Here is a 16,381-nt window from a genome sequence, read left to right as displayed (position 1 = left end):
AATATAACATTACATGGTCAACTTAAATATAAATTTCAGTTCCACTTAAAAATACCCAAAGAATATTTTGTGAATAGTTAAAAGTAATAAACTGTAGTGTTAAATAGTAAAACAAAATTGTAATCTCAATTTAATTAAAATATTTGCTAAAGATATTTTTATAATTATTAAAAGTATTGAAATAAGCAGCTTAAAATAAATTACAATAACAATAGTTAAAAATAACTCTATATAAATGATTATATTGTTACCTTTAAAAACAAAAAACAATGTTTGATGTTTTAAATAGTTACAATGATAGAAGTTAAAACGTTAAGGTAATAAAATTTAAAAAAAAAAACTAATTAAAAATAGCAACTATATAAAATTAAACCATGTATTATTTTTTATTTTCATTCATGAGTAACATGCAGGTGAAAGTCATTCAAACGATTGAAATTATGCAGTTTTAATAAATGGATATATTATCACATAATTCAAAATTGTCAATATATTATATCAATTTAGTAAACGAATTATTATATCAAATTTAATAACAACGGTATTTTTATATTTAAGAAAACGTATATTTGTAAAGATTTCGACTATATAGATGTTTCTACGCAACGCGCCAGCATTTGTCTAGTTAAAATAATTGTGGGTCTCACACGCAGCTCTTGTAATCAGGCTCATTTTGAGATTCATTACTATAAATACATAAGATTCGTCTTCTCTTCCAAAGAGTGTGCATGACAACTTTATGATCAAAATGCAAACAATGATTCATCTATCGATAGTGCTCTTGTTGTTTTCAAATATTCTTATTTATAGAGTTTGTCATGCTTCCTCTTACTCCAGTCTCATAAGCAGTGGTGTGGACTATCATCGTCATTCTCCCATTAATAAACAACCACTCGCCAAAATCGCCATTCACAAAACTGTTATCGCTCTCAATGAATCAGCTTCCATTCGTTCTAGCCCTTTGCTACTAGGATCCGAGGTAAAAACTTGTTTTCTACATTAATTAGATTAACTATTCAAATTCTATGACTTCAGTTTCTAAATATTACATAGGACGATGATCATATTGATTGGCTTAACATAGACCTCGAGTACCCTGAACCATCTATAGACGATTGGGTTGGAATTTTTTCTCCGGCGAAGTTCAAGTAATCTTATATCGTTAATTTCTATAGTACCTAATATTCCCCATGAATGTTTTACTTGAAAAACTGAACGAATATGACAGTGCTTCCGATTGCTCATCTGAAGCCGGTGAGTGGCCGGAGAATCCAACCTTATGCACAGCTCCAATTAAGGTAAAACACCATTAATTAGTTTGAATAATGAAGGAACTTCGTGCTAAGAACATATCTTTTGTAAATTGTAACAGTACAAATTCGCAAATCAGTCCTCTGCTGATTATGTTAAAACGGGAAAAGCTAAAATCACCTTCCGGATCATAAATCAACGTTCAAATTTCGCATTTGCGTTTTTTACAGGCGGATTAGAAACTGTATGTGAATTAGTCGCTCTTTCCAGTTTCCACTCATGATTTCTTTATTAAATTCTGCAATCTATGTGATTAATCAGTAATTGGGTTTCCTGAATTACAGCCGAAATTGGTTGCTGTTTCTAATCCTATGTCATTTCCAAACCCTAAGGCCCCTCTATACCCTCGTCTTGCCCATGGAAAAGCATGGGATGAGGTGTACATCTAAACCTTTTTATATACTTAATGCATGTTTTTTTTTAATTCTAGTCTTTATATAATTTGGTATATTGGGTGGTTTCTATTTCTACAGATGACTGTAACATGGACTAGTGGATATAACATTGATGAAGCAACTCCACTTCTTGAATGGGGATTGAAGGGAGAAACCAAAAAGCTTTCTCCTGCAGGAACATTGACTTTTACACGTGGGAGCATGTGTGGTATAATATAATAATAATAGTTTACATTAAATAATGGTAAAAATAAAAAGTCACACAAATGTTTAACAATTTTTTACCTTCCATATAATGTAGGTCCACCTGCACGTACAGTTGGATGGCGTGATCCTGGTTTTATCCACACTAGTTTCTTAAAGGGCATGTGGCCAAACACGATGTATGTATGTGCTTCATTTTTCTCATAACAATTCAAAGAATAAAGAAACAATTGGAAAAAGATATTTCTTTATTTTTCTAAAGTCGTCTTAATAAATGAGTCCAGATAACAAATTTCACAAATCACAATATTATTTTTCCAAGTTTTTGACCAAAATAGTATTATTGAAAAAAAATATTTACAGTTTTAATATAGTTTCAAACATATTTACCAAACAAGTGGTTTTTATCATTTTTCTTGTATTTTTCAATTTTTTTTGTTGTTTTTATTGAATTTAAATATTAGTTTTCTTTTTTCATTTCAGTTCTTTACTATTTTTTATTTTTTTTAAATATAACTTTTTTTTACTTTTTAATATATGTTTAACATGGTATAAAAAAAACACAGAATTCCATGTATTATCATCAATTAAAAATAAGATACTTAATGAATTATGCTAGTATAATTGATTATTGTCATTCCTCGCCAAAAAAAAAAGAGTAGATTTTTCTCGTTCCACTAGAAATCTTTTCTAATAATGATACAATGTTTCATTTTTAAATAATATCAAAATATCTTTGTTAAACGTATACTAAAAATGATAAGATGACCTTTTAATAAACTATGTTAGTTGATTTATGATTTTGGTTGTATTTCATTTATATTTTACAAACTTTAATATCTTTATAAATTTTAAAATTACATATATATCTGTCTAAAATTATAAAATTTACATATATGTCCAAATTTATATTTTGGTTAAGGCTAAATTAGTTTAGTATTAAAAACTGATCAAAAATTTGAAAATCAAAATAATATAATATATTACTAAACTAGTAAACTACCCTTTCCAATTTCTTTTGAAATAAGAAAAACAAAAAAATCCATATTAGACATAATATTCATACAAATATTAAAAAAAATCAAACATAAATAAAGCTATTTAAAAATGTTTTTCCCTTTTTTTCACTGTACCTGCCTCGTAGGTAATTTAAGTAAAGACTAAGAAGGATGAGTGTCATGTACACAAAGATGATTTGTTCTATTTATTATTTTGATTTATATTTACAAAAGAAAACTAAGAAGGTGTTCTTTTTTTCTTACGAAGTCCATAACTGTTTTAGTTTTTTTTTTAATTGACGATATAATGTATAAAATTATGTGTTTTTTTGTTTTCTATATTATATTAAACATATATTAAAAAAATGAAATAAAGAAAATAAAAACTGATATTTAAAAAAACAGTAAAAACTGAAATTAAAGAAAAATGCTGATATTTTAAATAAAATAAAAACAATACGAAAAACTGAAAAAAAAAAATACAAGAAAATGAGAAAAACACTAGTTTGGTAAATATTTTTGGAAGTATATTAGATTGGTAAATATTTTTTCCAATAATATTATTTTGGTCAAAAACTCTTATTTTTTCAGGTATGAATATAGAATGGGCCATATGCTTTTAAATGGATCAATCATCTATAGTAAAATATACACGTTTAAATCATCTCCATATCCCGGACAAGATTCGCTTCAACGTGTTATCATATTTGGAGACATGGGAAAGGTATCAAGTATTTGTTAAATCATAAAATATAACAATAACTAAATTTTAAGATTCATGTTTTTAGGCAGAACGTGACGGGTCAAATGAGTATGCAAATTATCAACCAGGATCCCTAATTACTACAGATCAATTAATTAGTGACCTTGACAACTATGATATAGTGTTCCATATAGGAGGTTTACCATATGCAAGTGGATATCTCTCACAATGGGATCAGTTCACTGAACAAGTCGAACCCATTTCATCAGTAAAGCCATATATGATTGCAAGGTCCATATTTCTAAATATTAATAAATTTTATAAGATATCTAGTTCTATTTTCTAGTTAAATTATGTATTAACTACTTACTTTTTATCTTACAGTGGCAACCATGAACGTGATTTTCCTAATTCTGGATCCTTTTACGAAACTCTTGATTCGGGCGGGGAGTGTGGTGTGCCTGCTGAGACCATGTATTATGTTCCTGCAGATAACAGAGCTAAATTCTGGTAAAAATATTTATTTAAATCTATAATATTAAAAAAAATCTTGTTTATATTCTATGTTGTTTATAGGTATGCAACGGATTATGGTATGTTTCACTTCTGTATAGCGGATTCAGAGCATGATTGGAGGGAGGGTTCAGAACAATATGCATGGATAGAGAAATGTTTTGCGTCAGTCGACAGACAAAAACAGCCATGGTTAATCTTTGCTACTCATCGTGTTCTTGGTTATTCTTCTAGCAGTTGGTTAGCCGATGAGGGTGCATTTGAAGAGCCCATGGGACGTGCGAATTTGCAAAAATTATGGCAAAAATACAAAGTGGACATCGCGTTGTATGGGCATGTCAATAATTATGAAAGGACATGTCCTATATACCAGGTACTTACTTACTAACTAATTCTCATACCATGTTAGATATATAGAGACATATGTTGACTTGTTGACTTTTTTGTATAGAACAAGTGTGTGAACTCGGAGATATCACGGTACTCTGGTACGGTGAATGGGACAATTCATGTTGTTGTTGGTGGAGGAGGGAGCCACTTGTCGAGTTTTACAGAGATAAATACATTTTGGAGTTTGTATAAAGATCAAGATTGGGGATTTGTGAAACTTACTGCATTTAACCACTCATCACTTTTATTCGAGTACAAAAAGAGTAGTGATGGTTTGGTTTATGATAGCTTTACAATATCAAGGGACTACAAAGATGTTTTGGCATGTGTACATGATGGTTGTGAACCTACCACTTTGGCAACTTAAAATGTGGTACATCAAAATTTTTGGCAGATAAAACCAATAAAAAGCACTTTTCCAAAAAATCATGCTGCTAAAAATTTGTCTTATTAATGGTAAGGCTTCTATTGTACTAGTAATGTATGTATGTGTCCATTATTTTTATTTAATGTTCTTGTTATAGTTATCGTCCTATTTTAGTTGGTTGGGAATTGTTTTGTATAAGCATTGTGCAAATTTATTTTTATTACTGTTTGAGGTAAATATACTTGAGAGTTGAGATAGATACAACATAAACTCCATGAATTACTTAAAAACTATCCTTCACTGTAAAGTTAAAGTTATTAAATTATCTTTGCATTTTTGCATCTTTGCAATTAATAACGGGCAAAAAGATGATATTTAGCAAATAAAAACCTTAAACGTCTATATTGCACATAAGTTATCGAGAATTGGCAAAGGTTTGACTTTGTGAGGTTCATCAAAGTGAATGATACCAAAGCCTTGGAGAGAAGAATTTGCGAAGTGTGGTTTAAGAATTATCATGTTTGCTTTAATAGCCAAATTTCGAAGGAAATATGTAAGTAACGGACGTCGGGATAAAAAAACCTACACATTAGGGTGGGAAAGGAGATGGAAATCAGACAAGAATGCGAGGGAATTTGTCTTACATGAAAATTATAACTAAAGAGCATCTGAAAATGACAATGCAAACTCATGAACCTAGCAAAGTAATGATTGCTAGTAAGGAGCTCATGAATTTGAATGAGGTTAAATCTATGGTTCTTGTTGAGGTAAAGGAGTGCTTGTTCTATACCTAATCTCTAAACCTTTGTCATGAGGAAAGTTTCTCAAAGACCAAGATTGGGTATGTTGGTGGATTGTTGTAGAGTGTAGATGGTGTTTCGAATAGAAGTTTTGTATTGTGATATCTAAGTAGTTGGTAGAGAGCATATTATGCTCTATCGGTATAACGTTATAGTATACATTATTTTATGTGCTCCTACCCATAGGTGTAGGTTAGTGTGAGTAGCTCGCTTTGATTTTCACATGTGTATATCTTTGTGTCTTATTATTTATTATGATTGGGGTTAACCAGACCGTCTTGAGTTTTATATATATTGGTGTCGGTCATTCTAATAGGCCAACAAGTTTTTGATCTTACTCATATTCTTTCAGAATATTGGAGCATTTCATTGAATCATTGAATCCTTTTGCAAGTGATCAATCAAAGATCCCAACCTTTATTTACATAAAGGTTCGTCTTACAATTATGCAATATTTTGTTTGTCATCTTGTTAGTTCATCCTAACAAATAGTATCAGAGCAAGATTGTTCAATCCTTTAGGGAGTTCATCTCGTTTTCAATCCTAGATTTGGTCTCGGAGATCCATTTCTAGTTTTTGTTTAATAAAGTCTCAAAAGAAATTGAGAATTATAATTCTTGTTTCAAACAATTATGAAGAATTACTCATGACTTCGGTTTAGATTAACTAAAACTTTAGTTTGTTTCAAGTTGGGACATTTTGGGAAGAACACACATGCATGGAAACCCAAATACATCCCAACAATCATTAAGATAGCAAATATTGGGTCATTTATTAAAAGATGCAACGGTTAATAGTAACAAAACAACATATCATGGGAATGATATATATTGAGATATCAATTCTCGATACAAGATATGTATTTCCTATTCTCAACCCTAGCGTGTGAAATGTTATGCCTTGGAAAAGTCATTTGTGCAACTTCCCCGTGTTTGCCACCATATGAAGAACACAAACAAAGACAAAGAAACTTTTCTCAAGTCCACTTTCCCTTCGCTAGAAACTTGCACACTGATATGGGTTTCACAGCCGAAGAAGTTGATATGATTATGGACTGCTATACAAAAAAATAAAAAATAAAAATAAAATAAAATAAAATAAAATAAAAAAAGATGTAACATGATTAAAAAAAAATGAGTTGTATGCATTATTATTTGTGAAGCCTAACATAGGATGTGAAAGTACTTTATTTGAAAAAATATCAAAATTTTAGTGATCTCATTGAGAAAATAAATAGGGTTTTATCCAAAAAATAAATGATTCTTAGATTTGCCCAATAATAATTTGTTATATGACCTAATTTCCAAAAATATAACTGTAAAAGTCTACGAACGCAGAAGAAGATGGTGTATTTATTTTCGCAACTAATTTCGACTGATTCCGTTAAGACTGAAGACTCCAAGTGTCGACTCTGTATCCGAATTCGATGGCCAGTAATCAGAGTCAAAAGATTCGCCATCTAGCATGTGGATAAAACTCAAAGCAAAACAGTTGACTTAATCTTCGAAGAAATCTCCGGATTATTATTTATTCATAACTACAACTATTTATCAATCTTTTAACTTCATAACAAAATCATAAAAGAATATCTGCTGGAATCTTCCCAAATCCCACTACCAGAAATCCAAAGCCCATTAAAGAAGCAACAACCTTTTCATGCCTGTAACCCGTTTGTGAAATTGCCTCAATGAAGATCTTTTACAGAATCGCCATCTTTTCACTATCAATCTTTGTTGTTTTAGCATCAGCGAATTTTGTGAAAGATAATATTGAAATCACGGAACAACCCTTGTCCAAAATCGCAATTCACAGTGCTGTGTTTGCTCTCCGTGATGACGCCTCCATTAAAGCTTATCCTACTGTTCTTGGCTCAAAGGTAAAAATTTATTTTTCTTGAAAGAAAAATAGTTTCTTCTAGTGACTAATGTTGATAAATTTTTCACTTTAATGAAGGGTGAAGATGTTGATTGGGTGACAATCGAGCTTCAACACCCCAATCCATCGAATGATGATTGGATTGGAGTATTTTCCCCTGCTAAATTTAAGTAAGATTTGATTCAAATCTTCAATATCATAATCAATTGTTAAATTTCGTACTAAATAATAGTATATTTTTTGAAAAAAAAAACGCAGTGGATCAACTTGTTACTTTGAAAATGATTCTAAGCTACAGGCTCCATACATATGTTCTGCACCAATAAAGGTGAATATATCTTCAAATTTATGATATTTATTCCAAATAATTTGGTATTATCTGTGAATTGTGATCTGGCTTATATTCTTTCACAGTACACGTTCGCAAATTACTCGAATTGGGAATATGCAAAAACAGGAAAAAGTACATTAAAACTCCGGTTAATCAATCAACGAGCTGATTTCTCATTTGCCTTGTTTTCCGGTGGATTATCAAATGTAAAAATCTAAAATCCACAACGCATTTTGTTATTTAGTTACTTTTGATATGGCCCACCTTTCCTATGTTTATTATTTATTAGTTGTCTTTATATTTTCATTGTAGCCAAAATTAGTTGCTCATTCGAACTTTATATCATTTGCAAATCCAAAAGCACCTGTTTATCCACGTCTTGCTCTAGGAAAATCTTGGAATGAAGTAAGTTTTGAAAATGTATTTTTATATTATATATATTTTTTTACTATTTAAATTGATATTTGGAGTCTTTATTTTTTTATTTTTTGTGTTCATTTAGATGACTGTGACATGGACAAGTGGCTACAACATAAACGAAGCAACTCCTTTTGTGGAATGGGGAGTCAAAGGTCAAGGCCGAATTCGCACTCCCGCAGGAACACTAACATTCCATCAAAATAGCATGTGCGGTATGTTCATCTACTGATAATCTTGGACAGGACAGTGTGAGTCAACTCAGTAAACACGATTACTGGAAAAATTACTTTCATGCAGGGTCACCAGCAAGATCAGTCGGGTGGCGGGACCCAGGTTTCATACATACAAGTTTCTTGGAAAATCTATGGCCAAATACCAAGTATCTATCATTTTTTAAAATTTTTTAATTTAATTAACTGGATTAACAATATGTTATAATTACAAATCCTAGGTATACTTACAAAATGGGGCATATATTACCCGATGGGACACATATATGGAGCAAAAAGATTTACACGTTCACGTCACCCCCTTTTCCAGGACAAGAATCCTTGCAACGTGTTATTATATTCGGTGATATGGGAAAGGTAGTAAAACTAAAACTCCAAAAATTACGATTTTATATAATCAAGAGTTTTGAATTAAATCATGGTTTTTAGGCTGAACGTGATGGATCAAATGAGTATAGTAATTATCAACCTGGTTCACTCAATACCACTGATCAGCTCATTAACGACATTGATAACATAGACGTTGTGTTCCACATTGGAGATATCGTGTATTCAAATGGCTACATTTCACAATGGGATCAATTCACTTCACAAATTGAACCCATTTCATCGGTTGTTCCATATATGATTGCAAGGTTTGTGATTGTGTTCATGTTAACAATCGATTAAAAAGAAAAAAACCAAACTTCTATTTCAATTTTCAATTTCGTTTTTTGTTATAGTGGGAATCATGAACGTGACTGGCCTGGAAGCGGCTCGTTTTACGATGGGAAAGATTCCGGTGGTGAATGTGGTGTTCCGGCGGAGACTTCGTTCTTTGTCCCTGCAGAAAACCGAGCTAAATTCTGGTAAAAATCGGTGCTTTTCACGAAACCTTTAAAAAATTAGGGATTTTTTCCGTTTTAATCTGGCTTTTGTTTGTAGGTATTCGACGGATTATGGGATGTTTCGTTTCTGTATAGCGGATTCGGAGCATGATTGGAGGGAAGGAACAGAACAATACAAGTTCATCGAGAGATGCCTGGCGTCAGTCGACCGGAAAAAACAACCGTGGCTCATATTTGCTGCCCACCGTGTTCTTGGTTACTCGTCGGACAAATACTACGCGGCGGATGGGTCGTTTGAGGAGCCCATGGGAAGAGAGAGCTTGCAGAAGCTATGGCAGAAATACAAAGTCGACATCGCGTTTTATGGCCATGTCCATAACTACGAAAGATCTTGCCCTATTTATCAGGTACAAAAATAAAATCCCCTTTTTGGATTTAGGGTTTCAATTCGCTTTCTAATACTGTGAATCTGGTGATGGTGTAGAATGTGTGTGTGAACCCTGAGAAGACGCATTATTCCGGCACGGTGAACGGAACTATTCACGTCGTGGTCGGTGGTGCCGGAGCTCATTTGTCGGAATTTGGTGAGATTAATACGACTTGGAGTGTTTTTAAGGATTATGATTTTGGGTTTGTGAAGATGACTGCGTTTAATCAATCGTCGTTGTTGTTTGAGTACAAGAAGAGTAAGGATGGGAAGGTTTATGATTCGTTTACGATTTCGAGAGATTACAGAGATGTGTTGGCGTGTGTACATGATGGGTGTGAGGCTACCACTTTGGCATAGTAAATAGTTTTATCATCAGTGTTTTGATTGTGAAGCAACATTTTCGTTTATTTGTGTTTTTGTGCCTTATTGACCATAGACAAATGATGAGAAAATGTTGTGTTGCATTTTTAAGATGATACCCTTGTTTAGCTTTTATTGTTGAGATTCTTGAATGCCCATTAAACAGAAAACAAGGACGTGATTAATAATGTAGGCAACGATCATGCATTCATTTCCCATAATCATTGTTGCAAAACATGGTGTATGTGATAGATAATAAGGATGAAAAAATAGTCAAAATTCAATCCCATGACACCCTTATATAGTGTAAATAATAATAATATCCTATAGGTAGTCACAATGTTTCATGAAAAGTTGCAACTTTTTATAAACGGGTTCCAATTATTTTTTTCCCGCAAAAGCATCATTCATACAACATTTTTTGAACAACCAAACGGAACTAAACTTTCAGACCACACAAAATAAAAACGAATTTTTTTTTAAAAAAAAAATCGAGTAATTATTTAATCATGGCTTTTTACACGTGGCTCGGCCTCATATCACAGCTTAGTTCTATTAATAACCAAAGTGAAGGAGAGAACTTAACTCTTCCATCAAACATTAACAAATCCATCAACCAACCATTTCCACCTCATTGTCCCTTTGTTCACTTGATGTACCCATAGATGCAAAAAGATCCTCTATTCGTAAAGGAGAATGCCGAACCATATATTGGAATACAATCTGAGAAATTTAAAAATAAAAAATATTACTATTAATTTTATTAATAATCATATATTATATTTTTAGCTCAAAAACCTTCAAATTTGTAGTATTTACCTTAGAATAACTATCAGCAAAAGCACGTGCACGATGGACCTTTCCTATATACTGTAAATCAGCCTTTTCCACCTTCCCATTCATAAATGTCAATCCACCCTCACTAACTGCAAACCTAACAAGGTTTCCTATATTCAGTCCTGTCTAAAAAACACAAAATCCAAATAAATAAATAAATAAAAACTCTATAACTGAAATATTTTTAAACAATAATTACACTTTACACAAACCTCTTGTATAAAACCCGCATTCAAGCAACCAAGTACAACAGGAGGATCATCAGATGTAACCAGTTCCCCATTTTCTTGTATCTCCAAAACCACCTTCTCATTTATAAACATTAAAAAATAATCAATGAAGGGTAAATTAGAAAAAAATAGCAACATATTGAAATGAAGCATGTTGATTTAATGGATAAGAAATTGTAACTACCTGTTGTTGATTTGGAATCTGTCCTTTGTTATCTGTATCAATGACATACTCACTACAAGTCTCATCCTTCCAGACAAGTGCTAATGGTGTATTTCCTGTTTGATAGTGTGCATGTCTATATATAATAAACAGAAAAAACCCCATCAAAAATATTAATGAAAAGTCTTTAATGAATTAAGAAAGAAGCTTACTTGTTATAAAATAGTAGCCCATCTTTGGCATAAGGGACTTGCCCTGTATAAGCTGTTTGGAGGCCTTCATGATCACAATTATAAACAGGAATGAGGCTAAATCTATATCTATGGTAGGTAGATGGATCCTCACAAGCTCCTGACTCAACAAGCTTGCTGTTCATCCAAAAAAATCTGAATTCAGCTGTGCATTCATAAAATGAGATTCCTGCCCAGCATACCATGTCGATTACATAGTAGGTTTGATCCAACTGTGATCATAGAATATACAAAAGATCATCATCAAAACACTAGGCTAAAATCAGAAACTGTAACTCCATTCTCCTTATGTAAGTGAAGATTAATACCTCGTGAAATATGCAGTCAAGTATGCAATATGATTGGGCAGATCGAGAACCTTCTCTGGTTCGAGCACCATTAGGTAGAGAAGAAGGAAATCGGTGCAGGAGGGAGCCATTGCGTAATCTGCTGATAGTTGTTCCATTTGATGAAACAACAAAGCATCGTTTTCCAGAAGGTCTTGCAAATACATACCTGTAGGGTTTCATTCATTATGAGTTCACTTCTACTGAAGCATCTCGAACAATTGATGAGTTCCGACCATTGTTCATCAATGTATCGACCTTTAAACCGATTTTACGATTCTCGTTAAGCCCTAATTGGGCCAAATTATGTGTATCGTCTAGAACTAATAAGTTCAGCGACTGCTTATTGAAACTATGCAGGGCTAAAATAGACCAAATTAGGCCTAGAATAGTTTCAGTTTCGTATGATTTACTAATTCTTCACAGACATGATTGAGATAATGAGAAACAAATACCAATCGTGATCGAGACGATCAGGGACGTCAATCATCCACTCCGGAAGCATAAGCTGACTGGCGAACCACCGCCGAGCTTCGGGGCCTTTGAGCTTAGCCGCTTGACGGATGTCGATATCAGTGATATCTCCGGCATCAGTCTCGGGTTCTTCAACTATAGGCTCGGGTACAAGTTCGACTGGTTCCAAATGTTGAGGTTCGGAGTTGTGGTTTGGGAGTGAGAGGATGGAGGAAGCGAGACGGCGGGCTTGCAGCTGAGCTTCATTCCGGTTCTGAGCCTGCCTTTGCAAAGACAATTCACGGCGTTTCTGTTGGTCGGAGATCGCTGCACGTTTGAATGGACGCCGGATATCATGAGGCGCCATTGACACTGGTTCACCGAGCAAAAAGATTCAGTGGCCTTTCACAAACCTAGCGATTTTATTTTTAACCGACGAGTGACGACGCCGGTACAATACCCATTTGGTTAAGACTTAGGGGGTGTTTAGATAGGAAAAAGAAAAGCCGCTTATTGTTTATTCTCACAATAAGTTAATTTAAGTGTTTGGATAAAATCCAGCTTATTAGGCTAAATAAGCTAATTTTAATAAGCATTCATTCTCATGCTTATTGCTTATTGCTTATTTCCACCACAAATAAGCTATAAGCAATAAGCTAAAAATCTAATCCAAACACCCCCTTAAGAGGGGCGTTGGGTAATTTGAATATCTGATTGTAGTTTGACAAAATTACGTAAATGGTCATTGTTGTTTTACTGATTCACCAGTTTAGTTTTTAATGATTTTTACGGTTTTAATTTGTTACAGTGTTGGTCCTTTTATTTTACCTTTTCTATTAAACTAACTTTAAATAAATAAATAAATAAAAGTAAATTACATAAATGCTTTTTGTGGTTTTCCTGGATTAACCGGTTTATATTTTTATTTATTAAACTAATTTGAAATAAATAAAATTAAATTATAAGAACCGTCTATCGTATATGTGTCAAAATACATGTTTGGTCTATATTTTCAAAAATTAACTTAGACCATCCCTTATACTGTTGAAGATTCATGTTTCATCCCTAACAAATGATTTTGTTGTGGTTTAGTCCATGACAGATATGAAATGATTATAATTTGTTTTATTTATAGTTTATTTTAGTATTTTTAGCTTATTATTATTATTATTATTATTATTATTATTATTATTATTATTACATTGCATATTTTATCTTGGCGTATCAGGTACTTTTTTTTGCATAAGGTGTTTTATAGGTTTTTGGAGTCTCGGTGTGGTTGCAGATTAGCTTGTTGGTGGGCGTGGTGGGCTTGCGATTAGTTATTCCGCTTTGCAAATCCATTTTGGAAGAACTGGTCTTGATTTGTTGAAGACTTGGAAGAGATTGACTCTTGAAGATGGGCTTGGAATATCCATATTAAAGCTTGAAATCAAAAGTAATGGGGAGGAAGAGCCAATAGCCTTTAAGGACTATTTGTGAGGGTAAGTGTAATGTATAAAAAATAATTATATAAAATTTTCATTTTTAGATTAATAAATCGTTAATACATATCATCTCCATGAAACCAAGGTAATCAAGACTTACCAAAACATCATTAAATCAGAGTAATTCACAAAATGTGTGTGTGCTCTGCAATCATCCTGAGTCATTCCGTTTGAAAACGGAAGTACCTGAAACATAAACTGAAAACTGTAAGTACAAAGCTTAGTGATTTCCCCAAGGTACCTCATATCATACATAACTAAACACATAATGGGCCTCGCCCCAATGAGATACGGCCCCGCCTACACTCGCATATCAACCCCCACCTACTGAGATATGGGCCCCGCGTACACTCGCATATCGGGCCCCGCCCACACTCACATAACGAGCCCCGCCCACTAAGATACAGGACCTGCCCACACTCACATAACGGGCCCCGCCAACATACAAACACATAATCCTACCAACACATGCGATAATCACAAAGATAACAGCGTACGATGCAGTCATCTGGCCTTGCCCGACATCGAGCCATGTTCGGCATACATACCAATACATACACATACAAGAGTCATGGAGACAGCTAGCATCCTAACATAATAAACCATGGGCTGGCATTGATGCCTTCAACCCGCTAAACATAGTGAGGAGACTCACCTCGCACTGCCGAATCACATAGGCGATCGCTGGCTACTGACTGACAGATTCCCCGAACTATCAATATCAAAATAACACCCAATTAACAATTGGGTTCCAATCCATAACCATAAATCCATACTCGGGGTAAAAAGACTATTTTACCCCTAACCTAACTTGGACCAAGACTTAGGCCCAAACTTAACGATCCAATAAGGCCCAAATACCAAAAACCACCCAAGGCCCAAACCATGGCCCAATTTTCCAAATTGGGCCCAAACCCATTGTAGACCTTCGCAAAATAATTATCAACCCAAAACCTAATGGCCCAACAGGGACCAAGACAACTAAGCCCAAAAGATGGCGTAAACTGAAGCCCAACATGCAAAATCCTTCCTTGCTAAGTACGTGGGGCGTACCCATCTGTACACTAAGCGTACTTGTTGTTTGGCTTGTACGCTTCGCGTACAGACTTGTACACCCAGCATACTCACCCAATAAGCCCAATCCTATCATTAAGCTCTTAATGCATAAATCTAGAAGTCCAAACCACATATTTGAGTCCAATAAGTGTCTAGAACCATAAAGTCACTTACTTGGTGACTTTACATACCCCAAGAAGACCTAACCTCAAAATATAGCAATTTACCATCATGACAAGGACCCAAACTTATGCATGGATGGGTTAAAATCCTAAAGGTGCCAACTTTATGGACCTTGAACCTCAGAAACACCAAGAGGGGCAACTCAAAGCTCCTAGAGTGGCATTAAGCAACTAGACCATATCCATGGGGTCAAAAAGGAACCAAAACTCATAAATGATAGATCTAAGACATCAATGATCAAGTTCATAGATTTATACCTCAAACAAGCTGGAAATGAAGCACATAATCAAGATCCATAAGCTCTTCCTTGTTCCTCAACCTTGCACCAATCTCCTACTTCTTGGATATGGACCAAAACACACCAAAAATAAATACCATGAGCTCAAAATACCAGCATGAAGGCTAAAGGTCGATTTCTAGGGTTTTGAGGGCTTGGAGGCTAGTAGAGAGGCCAACCCTAAAGACTTAATGAGCTTATATATGGCATATCATCAAAATTAGGGTTTTCATTAAGATGCATGTACGCCCCGCGTATGTGCTTGAAGGCGCGATCCTGCCTCGCATCAGTACGCCTTGCGTACACCAATGTACTCCCTGCATAACGGCTTTAGAACTGGTACGCCATGCGTACGCATATGTACGCCCCGCGTACTGCCTAACCCATTAACCATAATATACTTCGAATGTCATAACTTCCTCATTTTCAATCCGATTCCGACGATCCTTATATCCATGAAAAAGTGATGAGAAGCTCCACACTTTTACCAACCCATACCTGCCTTACAATATCCTGAACGAACATCCAATTTCTATAAAAGCTCGAGCTGACAAATTACTGAAATACACTTTGACTCCAAAACACAAAGCGAATACCCGAAACATCCAAATTACATTATCCAACCTCAACTGAGTCGAAATCTCAATTCTTCAAAAGTCCCAAGCTCGCTAATACCCAATCTCTGATGTAACGTCCGGGTCCTGGTATGTATTTTAAATAAAACCATTCATTTTTGCAAAAGGACACGACGAGTTGGAGGCCCCAAACTCGTCGAGTAGAAATGGATTTTTGTACGCGGGACTTGAAGTTTACTCGATGAGTTAAGAAGCCTCAACTCGACGAGAAGGGCTACCATAATGAAACCATAATTTTCAGGGTTTGATCCCTATTTAAGCACCTTAATACTTCATTGTGACATCACTATGGCCAAACCTATGCTTGCATGCATGAAAAATCAGCCAAG

The 16,381-nt window shown here is 34.1% G+C and overlaps 3 protein-coding genes across 3 annotated transcripts; 2 read left to right on the top strand and 1 right to left on the bottom strand.

Annotated features, from left to right (window-relative positions):
- Positions 1 to 710: 710 nt before the first annotated feature.
- LOC145102610 (nucleotide pyrophosphatase/phosphodiesterase-like) lies at positions 711 to 5,041 on the top strand. Its single transcript, XM_079040056.1, has 12 exons — positions 711 to 979; positions 1,054 to 1,148; positions 1,229 to 1,298; positions 1,373 to 1,495; positions 1,596 to 1,688; positions 1,785 to 1,914; positions 2,008 to 2,089; positions 3,500 to 3,632; positions 3,697 to 3,902; positions 3,996 to 4,121; positions 4,188 to 4,497; positions 4,576 to 5,041. Exons 1-12 carry the CDS (start codon positions 740 to 742, stop codon positions 4,879 to 4,881), a joined length of 1,914 nt encoding a protein of 637 aa, XP_078896182.1. The 5' UTR covers positions 711 to 739; the 3' UTR covers positions 4,882 to 5,041.
- A 1,995-nt stretch (positions 5,042 to 7,036) lies between these two features.
- On the top strand, positions 7,037 to 10,289 carry LOC145102608 (putative inactive purple acid phosphatase 27). The gene is made up of 12 exons (XM_079040054.1): positions 7,037 to 7,557; positions 7,635 to 7,726; positions 7,815 to 7,884; positions 7,971 to 8,093; positions 8,200 to 8,292; positions 8,390 to 8,519; positions 8,605 to 8,686; positions 8,759 to 8,894; positions 8,967 to 9,172; positions 9,260 to 9,385; positions 9,462 to 9,771; positions 9,849 to 10,289. Exons 1-12 carry the CDS (start codon positions 7,369 to 7,371, stop codon positions 10,149 to 10,151), a joined length of 1,860 nt encoding a protein of 619 aa, XP_078896180.1. The 5' UTR covers positions 7,037 to 7,368; the 3' UTR covers positions 10,152 to 10,289.
- A 207-nt stretch (positions 10,290 to 10,496) lies between these two features.
- Positions 10,497 to 12,873, bottom strand: LOC145102609 (snurportin-1 protein). The gene is made up of 7 exons (XM_079040055.1): positions 12,417 to 12,873; positions 11,944 to 12,130; positions 11,597 to 11,847; positions 11,406 to 11,520; positions 11,204 to 11,296; positions 10,974 to 11,117; positions 10,497 to 10,877 (listed from the first exon to the last, which is right to left on the bottom strand). Exons 1-7 carry the CDS (start codon positions 12,779 to 12,781, stop codon positions 10,767 to 10,769), a joined length of 1,266 nt encoding a protein of 421 aa, XP_078896181.1. The 5' UTR covers positions 12,782 to 12,873; the 3' UTR covers positions 10,497 to 10,766.
- Positions 12,874 to 16,381: the final 3,508 nt, after the last annotated feature.

Source organism: Lactuca serriola, chromosome 4, assembly GCF_051521515.1.
Source record: "Lactuca serriola cultivar US96UC23 chromosome 4, Lser_US96UC23_V15, whole genome shotgun sequence".
Classification (NCBI taxonomy): Eukaryota; Viridiplantae; Streptophyta; class Magnoliopsida; order Asterales; family Asteraceae; genus Lactuca; species Lactuca serriola.
The sequence above is the reverse complement of the archived record's forward strand: the minus strand, read 5'-3'. Positions and strand labels throughout refer to the sequence as shown.

Coding starts and splice junctions, on each gene's coding strand:
- LOC145102609 (XM_079040055.1), bottom strand. CDS start 12,781: ATGGCGCCTCATGATATCCGGCGTCCATTCAAACGTGCAGCGATCTCC. Junction 11,848..11,943: donor TTGACTGCATATTTCACGAG/GTATTAATCTTC, acceptor CTATGATCACAG/TTGGATCAAACCTACTATGT. Junction 10,878..10,973: donor TTGCTGATAGTTATTCTAAG/GTAAATACTACA, acceptor TAAATTTCTCAG/ATTGTATTCCAATATATGGT.
- LOC145102608 (XM_079040054.1), top strand. CDS start 7,369: ATGAAGATCTTTTACAGAATCGCCATCTTTTCACTATCAATCTTTGTT. Junction 8,687..8,758: donor AATCTATGGCCAAATACCAA/GTATCTATCATT, acceptor TACAAATCCTAG/GTATACTTACAAAATGGGGC. Junction 9,173..9,259: donor GTTCCATATATGATTGCAAG/GTTTGTGATTGT, acceptor TTTTTGTTATAG/TGGGAATCATGAACGTGACT.
- LOC145102610 (XM_079040056.1), top strand. CDS start 740: ATGATCAAAATGCAAACAATGATTCATCTATCGATAGTGCTCTTGTTG. Junction 980..1,053: donor CTTTGCTACTAGGATCCGAG/GTAAAAACTTGT, acceptor AATATTACATAG/GACGATGATCATATTGATTG. Junction 3,633..3,696: donor TATTTGGAGACATGGGAAAG/GTATCAAGTATT, acceptor TCATGTTTTTAG/GCAGAACGTGACGGGTCAAA.